The sequence below is a fragment of the Leuciscus leuciscus genome (genome assembly GCF_965113295.1).
Source record: "Leuciscus leuciscus genome assembly, chromosome: 8".
NCBI lineage: Eukaryota > Metazoa > Chordata > Actinopteri > Cypriniformes > Leuciscidae > Leuciscus > Leuciscus leuciscus.
This window is the reverse complement of record NC_138732.1, coordinates 5,751,179-5,767,961: the sequence shown is the minus strand read 5'-3', so window position 1 is coordinate 5,767,961 and position 16,783 is coordinate 5,751,179. Positions and strand designations below refer to the sequence as shown.

General features: G+C 40.0%; 3 protein-coding genes across 5 annotated transcripts in view; all 3 read left to right on the top strand.

Moving 5' to 3' along the window:
• LOC309505328 (uncharacterized protein) overlaps positions 1-3,944 on the top strand; it is a gene marked incomplete at its 3' end in the record, with an annotated part of 35,414 nt that extends 31,470 nt beyond the window's left edge. Inside the window, exon 12 of the mRNA XM_082178701.1 lies at positions 1,526-3,944. Coding sequence (XP_082034827.1) covers positions 1,526-3,944 — 2,419 coding nt within the window. The remainder of the gene's footprint in view (positions 1-1,525) is intronic.
• A 962-nt stretch (positions 3,945-4,906) lies between these two features.
• LOC309504025 (protocadherin alpha-3-like) lies at positions 4,907-7,439 on the top strand (the record flags this gene model as incomplete). Its single annotated transcript, XM_082176979.1, has 1 exon — positions 4,907-7,439. Exon 1 carries the CDS (start codon positions 5,067-5,069, stop codon positions 7,437-7,439), a length of 2,373 nt encoding a protein of 790 aa, XP_082033105.1. The 5' UTR covers positions 4,907-5,066.
• A 516-nt stretch (positions 7,440-7,955) lies between these two features.
• Positions 7,956-16,783, top strand: part of LOC309503984 (protocadherin alpha-C2-like) — a 116,761-nt gene continuing 107,933 nt past the window's right edge. For all 3 annotated transcript variants that reach the window (XM_082176875.1, XM_082176885.1, XM_082176877.1), the window contains exon 1: positions 7,956-10,464. In XM_082176875.1, coding sequence (XP_082033001.1) covers positions 8,104-10,464 — 2,361 coding nt within the window. In that variant the 5' untranslated portion in view covers positions 7,956-8,103. The remainder of the gene's footprint in view (positions 10,465-16,783) is intronic.

Genomic DNA, 16,783 nt, shown 5'->3' with positions numbered 1-16,783 from the left:
TAATAAAATATAAGTAGGAATAGAGCAACTTGTCTTATGTTTTCCTTTTTATGTATGATGTACAATATCTTATCTCTTCTCCAGTCATGGTCCTATTCCAATGATTGTCATTTTGTTGAGGCAGGACTTGCATATCTTGCATCACGGTTTGAGCTTCTCCAAGTAGAAATGAAATGTTTCCTCCTTTCTGTATCTGATTGTTGTGGGTTGTGAAGAAAGGAATAATGTCTTCCTAAAATATGTGTAATTAAAGCATATTGTTAAAAAGTGGATTTCTTTTTCCATTTTGTTTGTTTGCCAGGTCTGTCTGAGTCGGCCCGCCTCTATGGACAGATTGTGTTTTTCACTTGCCTGTAAATGGTCAGGGTTTTTAGGGTCTGTCGGTATTCTTCCAATTTATTATGCTGATAATATTTCAGTTTACTTTAAGCTCTTGCTTCTGTCCAATGCTTTAGACATTTATCTTTTTGTTTAATTTTTTGCTTTGGTCTAGCTGGGATTTGTGCTATGTGGATCAGCTGGACATGTTTTAAAATGTAAAGTCAATTCTAAAACAAACTGGCCGAGAGGACTTCTCTCTGTGGTCGGATATTGGTGGTTCTGGGCTTTGTGATGTCTGTGTATCACTACTATTTAGGTGGGCATGGAATTTCAAGGCTTTTTTATTTAAATTATTTGTGGATACTGTTCTAATTCTGCTCTGCATGCATTATTTAGATATTTACATTTGTAATATAGTTTTGCAGAATTCTTCCTGCAGAGTCTCTAATGGTTGTGTGTTCTATTTAGTGAACGGATGGTTTGTGAACAGACCCCAGACCTCACATCCAGTGGGACGGTTTCTGTTATTTATTTAATTATGTTTTTTTCCAGATTCTGATTGGATCGTAAATTGATATTCTTCTTAACAATAAAACTATCTTCATGCATTATCCCTCGGATTGTTCACAGCCTTGTTGAGGTTTCCTGTGTTGCTGATGTTTATGCCATTGTTTTCTCAGTGTTTTCTGAGGACATTTTGTTTCTTTAAAAGTTATGATATTGGTCTTGGCACCTGCAACTACTGTGTCTTTTTCAGAATCTCTCTGTCTCTCTTTCTCTTTTACTCAATCACTTACTTGTTTTCATAAACAATATGTTTGGTCTAATGAGAGAATATTGAATGTTTAAGGATATAGGTTGGATTGTTTAGGAGTCAACTGATAAAATAACATGCATTTGACAACAGTAAAATATTTTGGACGCTGCAATGCAACGAACGCTTCAGATCGCGAGATGTCAGTGTAAACCTAGAGAAAGGCTCATGACGTCAAACAGTTGTTCGTGGGTTTTGTGTGTGTGTGTGTGTGTGTGTGTGTGTGTGCTTGTTCCGCCCTCTTGGTTGATTCGTGTTTTCTCTTTTTCACCACTGATGCCGTTATTTGTCAGCGTTTTGCATTGACCGACTCGTTTTCAGCTTAAACGTGAGCAACGATGGGACCATGCAACAAATATTCTTAGACTGATCGTGAAATTCTGTGTGAAGGGGTTTTTGTAATCTCAGAAAAATGGAACAAAGACAACGCTTTCATCAGCTGGAGTTGAACGTGAAACTCGCTTTCATTGCTGTATCGCTGTTTTTTGGGAGCGCAGTTTGGGCACAAATACGCTACTCGATTTCTGAAGAGCAGAAGGACGGAGCTGCTGTGGGGAATATCGCGAAGGATTTGGGTATTGATCACAGAACACTAAAGGAACGAGGATTTCGCATCGTCTCGACCTCAGGCGAGTCCATGTTCAGTGTAAATCAGAATGACGGTGTCTTGTATGTGAACGGTAAGATAGACAGAGAGGAGGTGTGCGAGAGGATCACCCCGTGTTTAATCAATCTGAAAATCGCTCTAGAAAACCCACTAGAAATTCATTATGTCACTGTAGAGATATTGGATGTAAATGATCACAGTCCACGGTTTCCCGAGAATGAAAAGCGGCTGGAAATTTGGGAATCTGCTATGCCAGGCGCGCGCTATCCGCTACAGGCTGCGCGTGATCCTGATAGTGGAATCAATTCGGTTCAAACATACAAACTCAGCAATAACGACCATTTCCGTCTTGAAATTAAAGACCGAGAAGATGGTAAAATTCCAATTCTGATTTTACACAAACCACTTGACAGAGAAGTGACTAAAAACATAAAATTATTACTAACTGCTTTAGATGGGGGGAGACCTCCTAAGTCTGGCTCAATAGATATATTGATTGATGTACTGGATATAAACGATAATGTGCCTGTATTCACAAAAGAAACGTATACGGTTGTACTGAATGAAAACGCACCCGTGGGAACAACAATTGTACAGATTAATGCCACTGATTCGGACGAGGGTCAAAACGGACAGGTAGTTTATGCTTTAGGAAATAATGTTAATGATAATTTACGTGAACTTTTTGAAGTTAATTCAATCACTGGAGAAATTATTGTGACTGGCCTTTTAGATTTTGAGGTCAAAGATATATATGAAATTGACATTCAGGCATCTGACAAAGGAACTGTTCCTCTTGCGACGGATCAAAGTGTAGTCATAAAAATCGTCGATGTAAATGATAATGCACCGGAAATAGAGGTGACATCATTTTCAAGTTCCATTCCAGAGGATTCTAGACCTGGTACTACAGTGGCTTTGATAAGTGTCACTGATTTAGACTCTGGGCTCAATGGGAAGATCTCCTGTTTACTGTCCGATGATTTACCTTTTAAACTAGTGCCGTCATCACAAGATAATATTTATTCTTTAGTTACGTCTGCTTTACTTGACAGGGAATCTACATTTCTGTATGACATCACAATAGTTGCAAAGGATGCAGGACAGCCATCACTGTCTTCTGTAAAAACCATAACTGTTCTGATATCAGATGTAAATGACAATAGTCCAGGATTCGCATTCTCTCCGTATGCGTTTTATGTGATGGAAAATAATGTCCCAGGCAAATTTTTATTTTCTGTTTCTGCTTCTGACAAAGACTCAAACGAAAATGCTGTAGTTAGCTATCATATATGGAGAGAAAGTAGCGAGGAAAACAAATACACGTCTTTCATTAATATTAACCCTGAAAATGGGGAGATTTATGCGCTTAAGAGCTTTGACTTTGAAACTGTAAAAACTTTCCAGTTCCAAGTTATTGCTACAGACTCTGGAAGTCCGTCTCTGAGCAGTAACGTGACAGTGAACGTGTTTATTCTGGATCAGAACGACAACGTTCCAGTGATCTTATATCCAGTCAGCGCTAACGGTTCTGCTGAGGGTGTGGAAGAGATTCCCCGGAATGTGAACGCAGGTCATTTGGTGACTAAAGTCAGAGCCTATGATGCAGATATAGGATACAACGGCTGGTTATTGTTTTCACTGCAGGAAGTTAGTGACCACAGTCCCTTTAGTTTGGACCGCTATACAGGACAGATAAGAACCCTTCGCTCATTCACAGAAACAGACGAGGCCCAGCATAAACTGCTCATACTGGTCAAAGACAATGGGAACGTTTCACTCTCAGCAACAGCGACTGTGATTGTCAAACTTGTGGAGCCCAAAGAGGCTTTTGCAGCTTCTGATGTTAAACACGCAGTAAAAGACGAGGAGGAAAACGACGTGACATTTTATCTGATCATCACTTTGGGCTCGGTTTCAGTGCTTTTTGTCATCAGCATCATCGTGTTGATTGTAATGCAGTGCTCTAAATCTACAGACTATTCGTCCAAGTATTTACAGGACACAAATTACGACGGGACTCTCTGTCACAGCATCCAGTACAGATCTGGAGACAAACGGTACATGTTAGTTGGACCCAGAATGAGTATCGGCTCTACAATAGCTCCAGGCAGTAATAGGAATACTCTAGTGATACCAGATCGCAGGAGGAGAGATTCTGGAGAGGTAAGCAAATTACTTCTACATCTGTGTATTAGTTGAAGGAAACAGTTTTAAGACACTGTTAACATGTTGCTGTCCATGGTACTGAAGCTGCTCAGGCTGTTGTTTCAAATTGAACATTCTTAGTGTCTTCTTTCTCATATTCAGATTTATTTGTCATTTAGACTTAATTGTTATGGTACAAATAATGTTTTACATTGCCACAGCATAGCAATATTAAAAATGCAAACATATAACCGTTGAAGAAAGACATATAAAATTATGAGAAGAAAAAAGACTGTACTAATAAAATATAAGTAGGAATAGAGCAGCTCGTCATGTTATGTTTTCCTTTTTATGTATGTTGTACAATATCTTATATCTTCTCCAGTCACGGTTCTATTCCAGTGATTGTCCTTTTGTTGAGGCAGGACTTAAATATCTTGCAGCATGTTTTCAGCTTCTTCGAATAGAAATTAAATTTGTCCTCCTTTCTGTATCTGATTTTGGTGGGTTGTGAAGAAAGGAATAATCTCAAAAAAAATATGTATAATTAAAGCATATTGTTAAAAAGTGCAGTTCATTTTCCACTTCATTTTGTTTTCAGTGCAGTTTTTTGCTTGCCAGGTCTGTCTGTGTCGGCCCGAATTCTATATTATTTGAATTTATTATGTTTTTTATGCCTGAAATTGAATTTTGTGTCCAAAAGACAGAACAAATGATTTATGTAAATGAATCCCGTGAGAGGGACTGGGTTGCTCTCCATGGTGCTGACTTTATGATGCCGCTTGCTATCCGGCATAATACGACGTTGTCTCTTTTCTGTTTGGTTCTATATATATTTTAGGCATATTAAAAAGAGCTTCAAGAACTTCAACATGAATTATGAGTTTAATGAATAGCAATGCAATGAAACAGCACGAGGTGTCAGTGTAAACCTACAGTACTACTCAAAACGTCAGAGTACCTCCCCGTTTTTTGTTTTTTTCCCCGTCGCAGATTTGTACACGATCTCTTTTTCACCAGGCTAGCAGTGCGGCTTTCTCAGTGCTTTTATCCTTCGTTTTTCTTCGTAATATCTTTCGGGGTCAAGAGCATTTCGGTCATCCGTATCATGTGGCTACTGGACTAATATTTGGACAGCCGTTGTGAAATTGCTGTGGATAGAATACAGTGCAAAAAATGGGACAAAGGAGACATGATCAGTGGCTTGAGCATCATGTGAAAATTCTCTTCGTTGTTGCATCGCTTGTTTTTGGCAGAACGGTTTGGGCACAAATACGCTACTCGATTTCTGAAGAGCAGAAGGACGGAGCTGCTGTGGGGAATGTTGCGAAGGATTTGGGTATTGATCACAGAACACTAAAGGAGCGAGGATTTCGCATCGTCTCAACCTCAGGCGAGTCCATGTTCAGTGTAAATCAGAATGACGGTGTCTTGTATGTGAACGGTAAATTAGATAGAGAGGAGATCTGCGAGAGAAGCACCCCGTGTTTAATCAATCTAAAAATCGCTTTAGAAAATCCTCTCGAGATTCATTACGTGACTGTTGATGTAATAGACGTGAATGACCACGCTCCGAGATTCCCAGATCAGGTGAAGCATTTAGAAATAAGTGAAACAGTGCTTCCCGGTGCGCGATTCCAACTTCAGGCAGCGCGCGATCCAGACAGTGGCAGTAATTCAGTTCAGACTTATAAACTGAGCCACACCGATTTTTTCCGAATTGAAATTAAAGATCGTGACGAAGACGGGAAAGTTCCCATTCTGATTTTACAAAAGCCGCTTGACCGAGAGGCTACAAAAAGTATGAAATTGCAGTTAACCGCTTTAGATGGAGGGAGACCACCAAAGTCTGGAACTATGGAGATAACGATAGATGTGCTAGATATAAACGATAATGCACCCGTTTTCACTAAAGAAGCGTACACTGTAATACTAAATGAAAACACACCCGTTGGCACAACCATTTTTAGGGTGAACGCAACTGATTTGGATGAAGGTCAGAACGGCGAAATAGTTTATTCATTAGGGCATGACGTCAATGACAAATTGCGTAAACTGTTTAATGTTAATCAAATAACAGGAGAAATTGTTGTGACAGGCCTTTTGGATTTTGAAGTTAAAGATAAATATGAGATTGATATTCAAGCATCAGACAAAGGAATTGCTCCTCTAACAACAGATAAAAGTGTAACTATAAAAATTGCTGATGTAAATGACAATGCACCTCAGATAGAAGTGACGTCATTCTCGAGTGCCATTCCTGAAGACTCTAAAGCTGGCACAACGGTGGCTTTAATAAGCGTATCTGATTTAGATTCTGGCATAAACGGGAGAGTCACCTGTTCATTACCTGAGGACATTCCTTTCAAACTAATGCCGTCATCTCAAGAAAACTCATATTCGTTAGTGACAACATCATCGCTTGACAGAGAGACAATTTCTCGCTATGACATCACATTAGAAGCTAAAGACGCTGGTCAACCACCATTGTCTTCTGTTAAATCTATAACTGTCCAGATATCTGATGTAAATGACAACAGTCCAGAGTTCTCTGTTTCCCCTTATGCATTTTATGTGATTGAGAATAATGCTCCTGGCAAATCTTTATTTTCTGTATCTGCCTCTGACAAAGATACAAATGAAAACAGCGTGATCAGCTATCAAATATGGAGAGATGGTGTAGAAAACGCATATACATCTTTCATTAACATTAACTCTGAAAATGGAGAAATTTATGCACTAAAGAGCTTTGATTTTGAAACTACCAAAACGTTCCAGTTCCACGTGCTCGCTACAGACTCTGGAAGTCCCTCTCTGAGCAGTAACGTGACAGTGAACGTGTTTATTCTGGATCAGAACGACAACGGTCCAGTGATCTTATATCCAGTCAGCGCTAACGGTTCTGCTGAGGGTGTGGAAGAGATTCCCCGCAATGTGAACGCAGGTCATTTGGTGACTAAAGTCAGAGCCTATGACGCAGATATAGGATACAACGGCTGGTTATTGTTTTCACTGCAGGAAGTTAGTGACCACAGTCCCTTTAGTTTGGACCGCTATACAGGACAGATAAGAACCCTTCGCTCATTCACAGAAACAGACGAGGCCCAGCATAAACTGCTCATACTGGTCAAAGACAATGGGAACGTTTCACTCTCAGCAACAGCGACTGTGATTGTCAAAGTTGTGGAGCCCAAAGAGGCTTTTGCAGCTTCTGATGTTAAACACGCAGTAAAAGACGAGGAGGAAAACGACGTGACATTTTATCTGATCATCACTTTGGGCTCGGTTTCAGTGCTTTTTGTCATCAGCATCATCGTGTTGATTGTAATGCAGTGCTCTAAATCTACAGACTATTCGTCCAAGTATTTACAGGACACAAATTACGACGGGACTCTGTGTCACAGCATCCAGTACAGATCTGGAGACAAACGATACATGTTAGTTGGACCCAGAATGAGTATCGGCTCTACAATAGCTCCAGGCAGTAATAGGAATACTCTAGTGATACCAGATCGCAGGAGGAGAGATTCTGGAGAGGTAAGAAAATGACTTGCGTTGTGCTGTATTGCATTCATGTTCAGCATTGCACTTTAAATTTTTTTCTAATTAATTCTGATCTTCACCAATGTGTGGACATGGTAACATATAACTATTTCAGGTGTGTGTTTTTTAATAGCCATATTTGTATGTGAATTATATATATATTTCGAATATTTGATATGCCCTAATGACGGAACAAATTATTTATGTAAATAAAACCCGCGATAGCGAGTGCGTCGCTGTCCATGGTGTTGAATTTGTGATGCCTCTTGCTATCCGGCATTATACGACGCTGTCTACTTTCTGTTTCTATGTATATTTTAGGTAGCCTATATTAGAAGAACTTCAAGAGCTTCAATATGATTTTATCTCATGAATTTGCTGAGTTTAATGAATAGCAATGCAATGGAAAAGCGCGAGGTGTCAGTGTAAACCTAGAGTAGAACTCAAAACGTCAGAGTACCTCCCCGGTTTTTTTTCCCTCAACTTGATTTGTACACGATCTCTTTTTCACCAGCGGTGCGGCTTTCTCAGTGCTTTTGTCCTTCGGTTTTCTTCGTAATATCTTTCGTAGCGTTGGTATTTCGGTCATCTGTCATGTGGCTACTGGACTAATATTTGGACCGCTGTTGTGAAATTGCTGTGGAAGGAATACAGTGCAAAAAAAAAAAAAATGGGACAAAGGAGACATGATCAGTGGCTTGAGAGGCATGTGAAAATCCTCTTCGTTGTTGCATCGCTTGTTTTTGGCAGAACGGTTTGGGCACAAATACGCTACTCGATTTCTGAAGAGCAGAAGGACGGAGCTGCTGTGGGGAATGTTGCGAAGGATTTGGGTATTGATCACAGAACACTAAAGGAGCGAGGATTTCGCATCGTCTCGACCTCAGGCGAGTCCATGTTCAGTGTAAATCAGAATGACGGTGTCTTGTATGTGAACGGTAAATTAGATAGAGAGGAAGTGTGCGAGAGAAGCACCCCGTGTTTAATCAATCTAAAAATCGCTTTAGAAAATCCTCTCGAGATTCATTACGTGACTGTTGATGTAATAGACGTGAATGACCACGCTCCGAGATTCCCAGATCAGGTGAAGCATTTAGAAATAGGCGAATCGGTGCTTCCCGGTGCGCGATTCCAACTTCAGGCAGCGCGCGATCCAGACAGTGGCAGTAATTCAGTTCAGACTTATAAACTGAGCCACACCGAATATTTTCGTATTGAAATTATAGATCGTGATGAAGATGGCAAAGTTCCTGCGTTGATTTTACAAAAGCCGCTTGACCGAGAGGTTACAAAACACATACAATTGCAGTTAACTGCTTTAGATGGAGGGAGACCACCAAAGTCTGGAACTATGGAGATAACGATAGATGTGTTAGATATAAACGATAATGCACCCGTTTTCACTAAAGATACGTACACTGTAACACTTAATGAAAACGCACCTGCAGGCACAACAATTTTAAGGGTGAATGCAACTGATCCGGATGAAGGTCAGAACGGCGAAATCGTTTATTCATTAGGGCATAATGTCAATTATAAGTTGCGTAAACTTTTTGATGTAAATCCAATCACAGGAGAAATTATAGTGACAGGTCTTTTGGATTTTGAGGTTAAAGATAAATATCAGATTGACATTCAGGCATCAGACAAAGGAATTGTTCCTCTAACAACAGATAAAAGTATAACTATAAAAATTGCTGATGTAAATGACAATGCACCTCAGATAGAAGTGACGTCATTCTCGAGTGCCATTCCTGAAGACTCTAAAGCTGGCACAACGGTGGCTTTAATAAGCGTATCTGATTTAGATTCTGGCATAAACGGGAGAGTCACCTGTTCATTACCTGAGGACATTCCTTTCAAACTAATGCCGTCATCTCAAGAAAACACATACTCATTAGTGACAACATCATCTCTTGACAGAGAGACAATTTCTCGCTATGACATCACATTAGAAGCCAAAGACGCTGGTCAACCACCATTGTCTTCTGTTAAATCTATAACTGTCCAGGTATCTGATGTAAATGATAATAGTCCAGTGTTCTCTGTTTCCCCTTATGCATTTTATGTGATTGAGAATAATGCTCCTGGCAAATCTTTATTTTCTGTGTCTGCCTCTGATAAAGATACAAATGAAAACAGCGTGATCAGCTATCAAATATGGAGAGGTGGTGTAGAAAACGTATATACATCTTTCATTAACATTAACTCTGAAAATGGGGAGATTTATGCACTAAAGAGCTTTGATTTTGAAACTTCCAAAACGTTCCAGTTCCATGTGCTCGCTACAGACTCTGGAAGTCCGTCTCTGAGCAGTAACGTGACAGTGAACGTGTTTATTCTGGATCAGAACGACAACGTTCCAGTGATCTTATATCCAGTCAGCGCTAACGGTTCTGCTGAGGGTGTGGAAGAGATTCCCCGGAATGTGAACGCAGGTCATTTGGTGACTAAAGTCAGAGCCTATGACGCAGATATAGGATACAACGGCTGGTTATTGTTTTCACTACAGGAAGTTAGTGACCACAGTCCCTTTAGTTTGGACCGCTATACAGGACAGATAAGAACCCTTCGCTCATTCACAGAAACAGACGAGGCCCAGCATAAACTGCTCATACTGGTCAAAGACAATGGGAACGTTTCACTCTCAGCAACAGCGACTGTGATTGTCAAAGTTGTGGAGCCCAAAGAGGCTTTTGCAGCTTCTGATGTTAAACACGCAGTAAAAGACGAGGAGGAAAACGACGTGACATTTTATCTGATCATCACTTTGGGCTCGGTTTCAGTGCTTTTTGTCATCAGCATCATCGTGTTGATTGTAATGCAGTGCTCTAAATCTACAGACTATTCGTCCAAGTATTTACAGGACACAAATTACGACGGGACTCTGTGTCACAGCATCCAGTACAGATCTGGAGACAAACGGTACATGTTAGTTGGACCCAGAATGAGTATCGGCTCTACAATAGCTCCAGGCAGTAATAGGAATACTCTAGTGATACCAGATCGCAGGAGGAGAGATTCTGGAGAGGTAAGAAATATTAAGGTTTCTCAGGATGTATTCTTGGAGTTTTTTTGTGTTAAGAATGTTTTTTTTGGGTGCAAGTTGTGTTCTTTTGGACAATAATACATCTAAACTTAATCAGGATGATAAAGATTAATATGTTGAGACAAATAGTTATAATTTCCCTTCATGTTGGAACTACTTAAATCATTTTTGTTAACATTAACTGAAACTGGACAGTGGATTTCTGGGTCATATAGCATTCTTTGCATGGGACTGGATCATAAGAGTAAATGTTGAAAGAAAAGTGTTATTGGGTAAAGGAAATACTTAGTAATGCTTAATCTTCAGTTATGTTGGATATTTAGATGCGTTTCTGTTATGAATTTTTTTTGTGGTTACCATTGTGATCACCATCTGGTTGCCATTTGATCATTTCTCTTTTAATAACAACTTTTCAATTGTAGGAAGCAAGCCATTCTGCAATATTCCCCTGTACTCTAAAGCATTAAATAACTCTTCAGAGTGAGTATAGCTCACCAATACCAGCAGCTAACAATGACACTCTTCCTCCGTGCTTCACTGTGGTAGAGATGTATTTATTATATTTCTCACCAGATTTTCTAAGACAACGTTCTGGAGCATCGTCATGCAACTCGTGTTTCGTTGTGATTCATCACTGAACCGGCCGTATAAAACTTCCCATACTTTTTTTTTTCTCTGAGACAGCAAAGGCTGCTGTTTCATGCATTTGCTTAAAAATAGCTAATTTCCTCAACCTAACTCTATAGGTGCCATCCTTCTGGCACCTTACACTATTGAGAAGTCTTTGTACAATAGCAATGTGATGATCCATAGTACAGTGCGTATTTGGAAACAAATCAAGTCACATTTTAAGTTGAAACCCATATTTTATGCATTACCTATCACTGGAAACCCTACATTTCCTCCATCCATTCTTGATAATACTTTTAATCTCTGGATGAACAGAGGCATCCATACAATAGGAGAGTTATACATTAATGGCATTTTTGCATCCTTTGCACAATTACAGAGTAAATATAATATACCGGGTAGTAGTTTCTTTAGATACTTGCAAATTAGAAACTATGTAAGAAAATATTTGCAAAATTTTGAGACCTTCTCAGGCTCTTGTCTTGATCGATGCCTCCGACCCATGTCTTGCTCAGAAAAATCGATATCTTATATTTATGACACTTTGCAGTCTATCAGTCCAGTGATCTCCACTTCAATAAAAACAAAATGGGAGGAAGAAATGGGCACTGTGATCCCAGACCCTCTATGGGAAAAGAGTTTGGAACATACTCATCGATGTTCTAATAATGCTAAGCACTGTCTAATTCACTTTAAGATTCTACATCGTCTTCACTATTCTAAGGAGAGGTTACACAAAATATACCCTGAGATATCCCCTCTATGTGACAGATGCTTTGTTGCAGAAGACACGTTGCTTCACAGCTTCGTCCTGTGTCCCAAGGTTAAGATCTTTTGGTTTAATATCTTCAGTTTAATTTCTAGGATACTTAAAATACAATTGGAGCCTAATCCACACATTATTATTTGAGGAATTTCAGACGATATTAAAAGGTTAAACAAATATCAACAATGCCTCCTGTCCTATAGTCTCATCACCGCAAAGAAGCTACTTCTCATGCATTGGAAAAATAAAGAAACACCCACCACAAATATACGGCTTAGTGATCTTACTAACACTCTCTACTTAGAGAGAATAAAATATATTCTTAGGATAAACTCCCACACTTTGAAAAAGTGTGGTCACCTCTCATTCACTATCTCACACCTGGCAGTGGAAATTAATGTTTCCCTCTAACTATAATAAGGTAGTATTTAGACGGAAGGATAAGGCTGGGTAGGGTGGGGAAGAGGGATTATTTAGGATTGTTGTTGTTTTTTTGTTTTTTTTTATGTACTCTGTATGTCTATCTGTCGATTCTGTTCTTCTTTTACTATTGTTGTATGTTCTAAAAACAAAAAGAGGACAGTATGTCCTAACTGCACACATTTCTATGTGGATATACATTATACTCTTGTGTATGATGTAGATAATATAACGATGTGAATATGTGCTCTAATAAAAATATTTGAAACAAAAATAGCTAATTTCCTGAACAATTATTTGTGCTTAAGACAGTTAAAAGCTTAGTGTTTAGCCATTTGGGGATTTGCACTTTTTATTGTTTTGTTATTTTTTGCACAGGAGTGTAGGATATATAACTGAAGATTATCGAAGTCTTTACTCAGAGAATGGTTGGCATATAAGTTTTACACATTATGTTTTGACACTCATACTAAGATTGCTTTTGAATTGCACAACTGCAGTCAGCTGCTTTGTTTGTTTATTACGAACTAATGCCATTGATTGCTTATTTAAAAGATCTCAAGTTAACTTGCAGATATTGCCCTTGATTGTAGGTCTATATAAAAGTGGACTGTTTTGATTGGCATGAAATATAAAACTAGAATAGTTTACAAGCTTTGGCAGTAACTAGTATTGTAATCACTTTCTACGCCATTTGGAGATACATCGGTTGTGTTAGATATGCATTAATTATTATTCTTTTTTATTATCTTACATGTTATTTAAAAAGTTAACCGTTTCCCCAGACAAACGTGTTTTCCGATTTAGCCTAACTTTCTATTGTTTTATTTCTCAGTTGCGTTTGTTGGCAGTGGAAAATATATTCGCACGGTGTCAGTGCACACCAAAAATACAGACCTGACGTGGCATCATCGTGTTATGGTCGTTTCATTCGCTCTATCTGCCAGTGTGTTCTGATCGCCGTGGACATTGCCTTCACACCCGCCAAGCGCTTCCAGCTTGATATAGTAACATAGACTGTAAAAAAATATGGACAAAGCGTCTGTGACGTCACCCATAGACTTCTGAAGAACGGTTTTGAGGCCGTTTATGGGGGGTATGGGCGGCGCCATATTTCAATACAAATGTTCAGAAAGGATAACTTACAGGTATGATTTGTTGTGTCAGATCATGGCCGAGACGTCAAATTTCAGGAATTCCACTCGGCGCAGCCTATGCTCGTTGTCAGCTGTCAATCGCGCCCTTATTTGTCATACATTTTATATCTAAATACGATCTAAACTAACGAGTTAGAAAAAAATTCACCCCCCTCACAGTTGTCAGGCACTCGGAACCTATCGAAAAATACAATAAAAGTCCATGGGACCAACCTGTAAAAACATGAATTTATGCTGTGAAAACGGACATTTTAACATGGGGGTGTATGGACATTTGCTCCCTTTTGGGACCTGCCCCTAGCGGATTTTCGATGTATTGCAGTTTTTCGCACTTCCGGGTAGGCTTCATTTTTCAGATTAGAATGTTGCCGCTTGTATAGTAAGGATTCTCTAACATACAACAGGAGTGTTGTGTTCTTCTGTGCATATTGGCCAGTAGGTGGCGGTAGAGGTGGTTCGTGATATGGTATATTGAGAACAGAAGAATAAGAGAGTCTGAAGCGTTGCACCAGCTGCTATCTGCGCTGTTCTATTTTGCTACTTCTATTGTTCATTAAAGAATTCCATATTTAAGAATGCCTTTCATTCCTTCTTACTAAGGATATAACAAATTGGCGACGAGGTACTTTTCTTTTTGAAGATGGCAGCTGTTTCTACTTTTTCCACGCCATTTTTGCCATGTCCTGATGAACCAACTATTCCTTTCGACACGTGGCTACGGATGTTCCAGAATTATTTGCTTGTTGTTGGTGCTTCTGGAGATGCATGGCTGGTCGAGCGCAAACGTACGGTGGCCGAGAGAGCTCAACGCGCTGCAACTGAAGAAAACACATGCAAATAGAAAAACACCTGCAAATTAAGAAAACATCTTCATCAGTTTCACAACACATGTGTGCTCCAAATACTCACAACACAACCAAATACAGAAACGCGCTGCAAAAGTTCACAACACAACCAAATACAGAAACGCGCTGCAAATAGGACAGAACACAACGGAAATGTTTCCGGGGAACCCAATAAGTGACGGACCCGACTGGGACGTGCTTACGGAGCTGTCTACTTTAATGGAATTGAATTTATTATTTTATTTTTGTTGCAAAACGTACAGAGATTACACGTTTATGACATACAACTTTGTATACAATATACAAAATGCATTTGTAATATGTTCAATGTCATAAGAATACTAATCAGAAAAGAACAAGCTGAAGACTAAAATAAATAAATAAAAAAAATAGAGAGAAAAAGAACATGAGGGAAAGATATTAATATATACATCAGTTACATTGTACACATTCATGTTATGTTAAAATAAGTTTCATAAGAAATGTTAGAATGAAGGGTCCAAATCATAGACAGTAGGCTATATAAGAGGTCCAAATATGAGACGCCGCTGCGTTGTCATGGGAACATCCCAGGTGAAAATAATGAGGAAATTACATTGGCTTTCGTTGCTCCCTTCATCAAGTCCGTTCCAAACGGCTACATAATGGCACACAAGTGCCCCGCTCCCTCCAAAGTGCCCACGTCAAGGGCTCTGCCGTCTGCCCTTTTAAGGGAGTAACGTTAGGGCATAGGTAATGCTCACGAGCAATAAAAAACGTCCCAGCCGGGTCCGTCACTTATTGGGTTCCCCGGAAACATTTCCGTTGTGTTCTGTCCTATTTGCAGCGCGTTTCTGTATTTGGTTGTGTTGTGAACTTTTGCAGCGCGTTTCTGTATTTGGTTGTGTTGTGAGTATTTGGAGCACACATGTGTTGTGAAACTGATGAAGATGTTTTCTTAATTTGCAGGTGTTTTTCTATTTGCATGTGTTTTCTTCAGTTGCAGCGCGTTGAGCTCTCTCGGCCACCGTACAAACGAGCACTTCTGCTACATTGTCTGGGGACAGAAGGACAAAGATTGTTCTATTCCTTGCCGAATCAAGGTGATACGATGGAAGATGCGATTGCGGCCTTGAAAGCGCATTTTACCCCTCGACCGAACATAGTGGCTGAGCGCCATGCTTTCAGGAAACGTGTTCAGGCACTTGGAGAAACTATAATTCAGTACGTAGCTGCTCTACGGGACTTAGCGGTTACTTGTGACTTTGCAGCTACTTTGGATGACATGTTGCGTGATCAGCTGATGGAGAATGTGTCCAGTCATCGGATTCGTGAGAGACTGTTTTTGGAATCTGAATTGACTCTGGAAAAAGCCATTACTATAGCCACCCAAACAGAAGCTGCTGGTGAACAAGTCAAATAATTATCGAATACTCGTTCAGTTCCTGTGCAAGTGATACATGCAAAGCCTCCACCTGCAGCTGGACGTTTCCGTCGTAGACCACCTTTAAAGCCACCGTCTACAATGCGTTCTTCAAAGCCTTCGTCAACCACTGCACCTGCTTCGTCCTCCCGTGAATGCTATCGTTGTGGATCTAAGAAACAGATCCACATCGGCATCGGCACAGTGTAATAACTGTCAAAAGATGGGACATTATTCGCAGGTGTGTCATTCAGGACAAGCTTGCTCAGTGCGTGAAATTGACTTGCCTGAAGTTCAGATCCTTTATATGCATGACTCACTAACTGATAAAATTCGGTGCACTGCTCTCATTGCGACCGCAACTACGTCTGTGCCTATCGAGCTTACCGTGGATTCTGGGTCATCTGTTTCTATATTGCCAAAAATTGTGTATGATACACACTTCAAGAAAGATGCTCTGCTGCCTCCTTCATTGAAACTGGTGACGTATTCTCGTGCTCCGATTCCTGTACTTGGCTGCTTACTTGTCACTGTCTCCTTTCTCCTCTCACCACACGTCAGGATGCTCCAGCGCTTCTTCAGCGAGTTTCTTTGAAACAAAAGAAAATGAAAGCATACACTGACTCCAGACGTGTAGCTCGCACTCCTGATTTCAAAGTGGGAGATTGGGTGCGTGTGTGCATTCCAACTCACGTTCCGAAAGCGCATCCAAGATTTACCAACCCACGTCAAATTGTGCGTAAACTGGGTGCGTGTACTTACCTGTTATCAGACGGGAAGAACTGGCATGCTTCTCACCTGGCTCGTTCTGTTGCACCTGTTTCGGAGACTACTGACATGGATGCTGTGGACTTGTCATTTCAGTTTCGTCCTCCTCTTCCTCCGGCGCCCCAAGCTCCTCAGGCTCCTGAAGCTCTTCAAAGGGTTTCTACCTGTGTGAGACGACCTCCTCGTTGGCTGGAAGACTGTGTTACTTAGTCACCTTGCATTGGGTGAATATAAAGGATGAGTAATTCATTAAGTCACCTTGTTGTTAATTTTAATATGAATACTACATTCTTATAACTTATTTTTGTTCTTT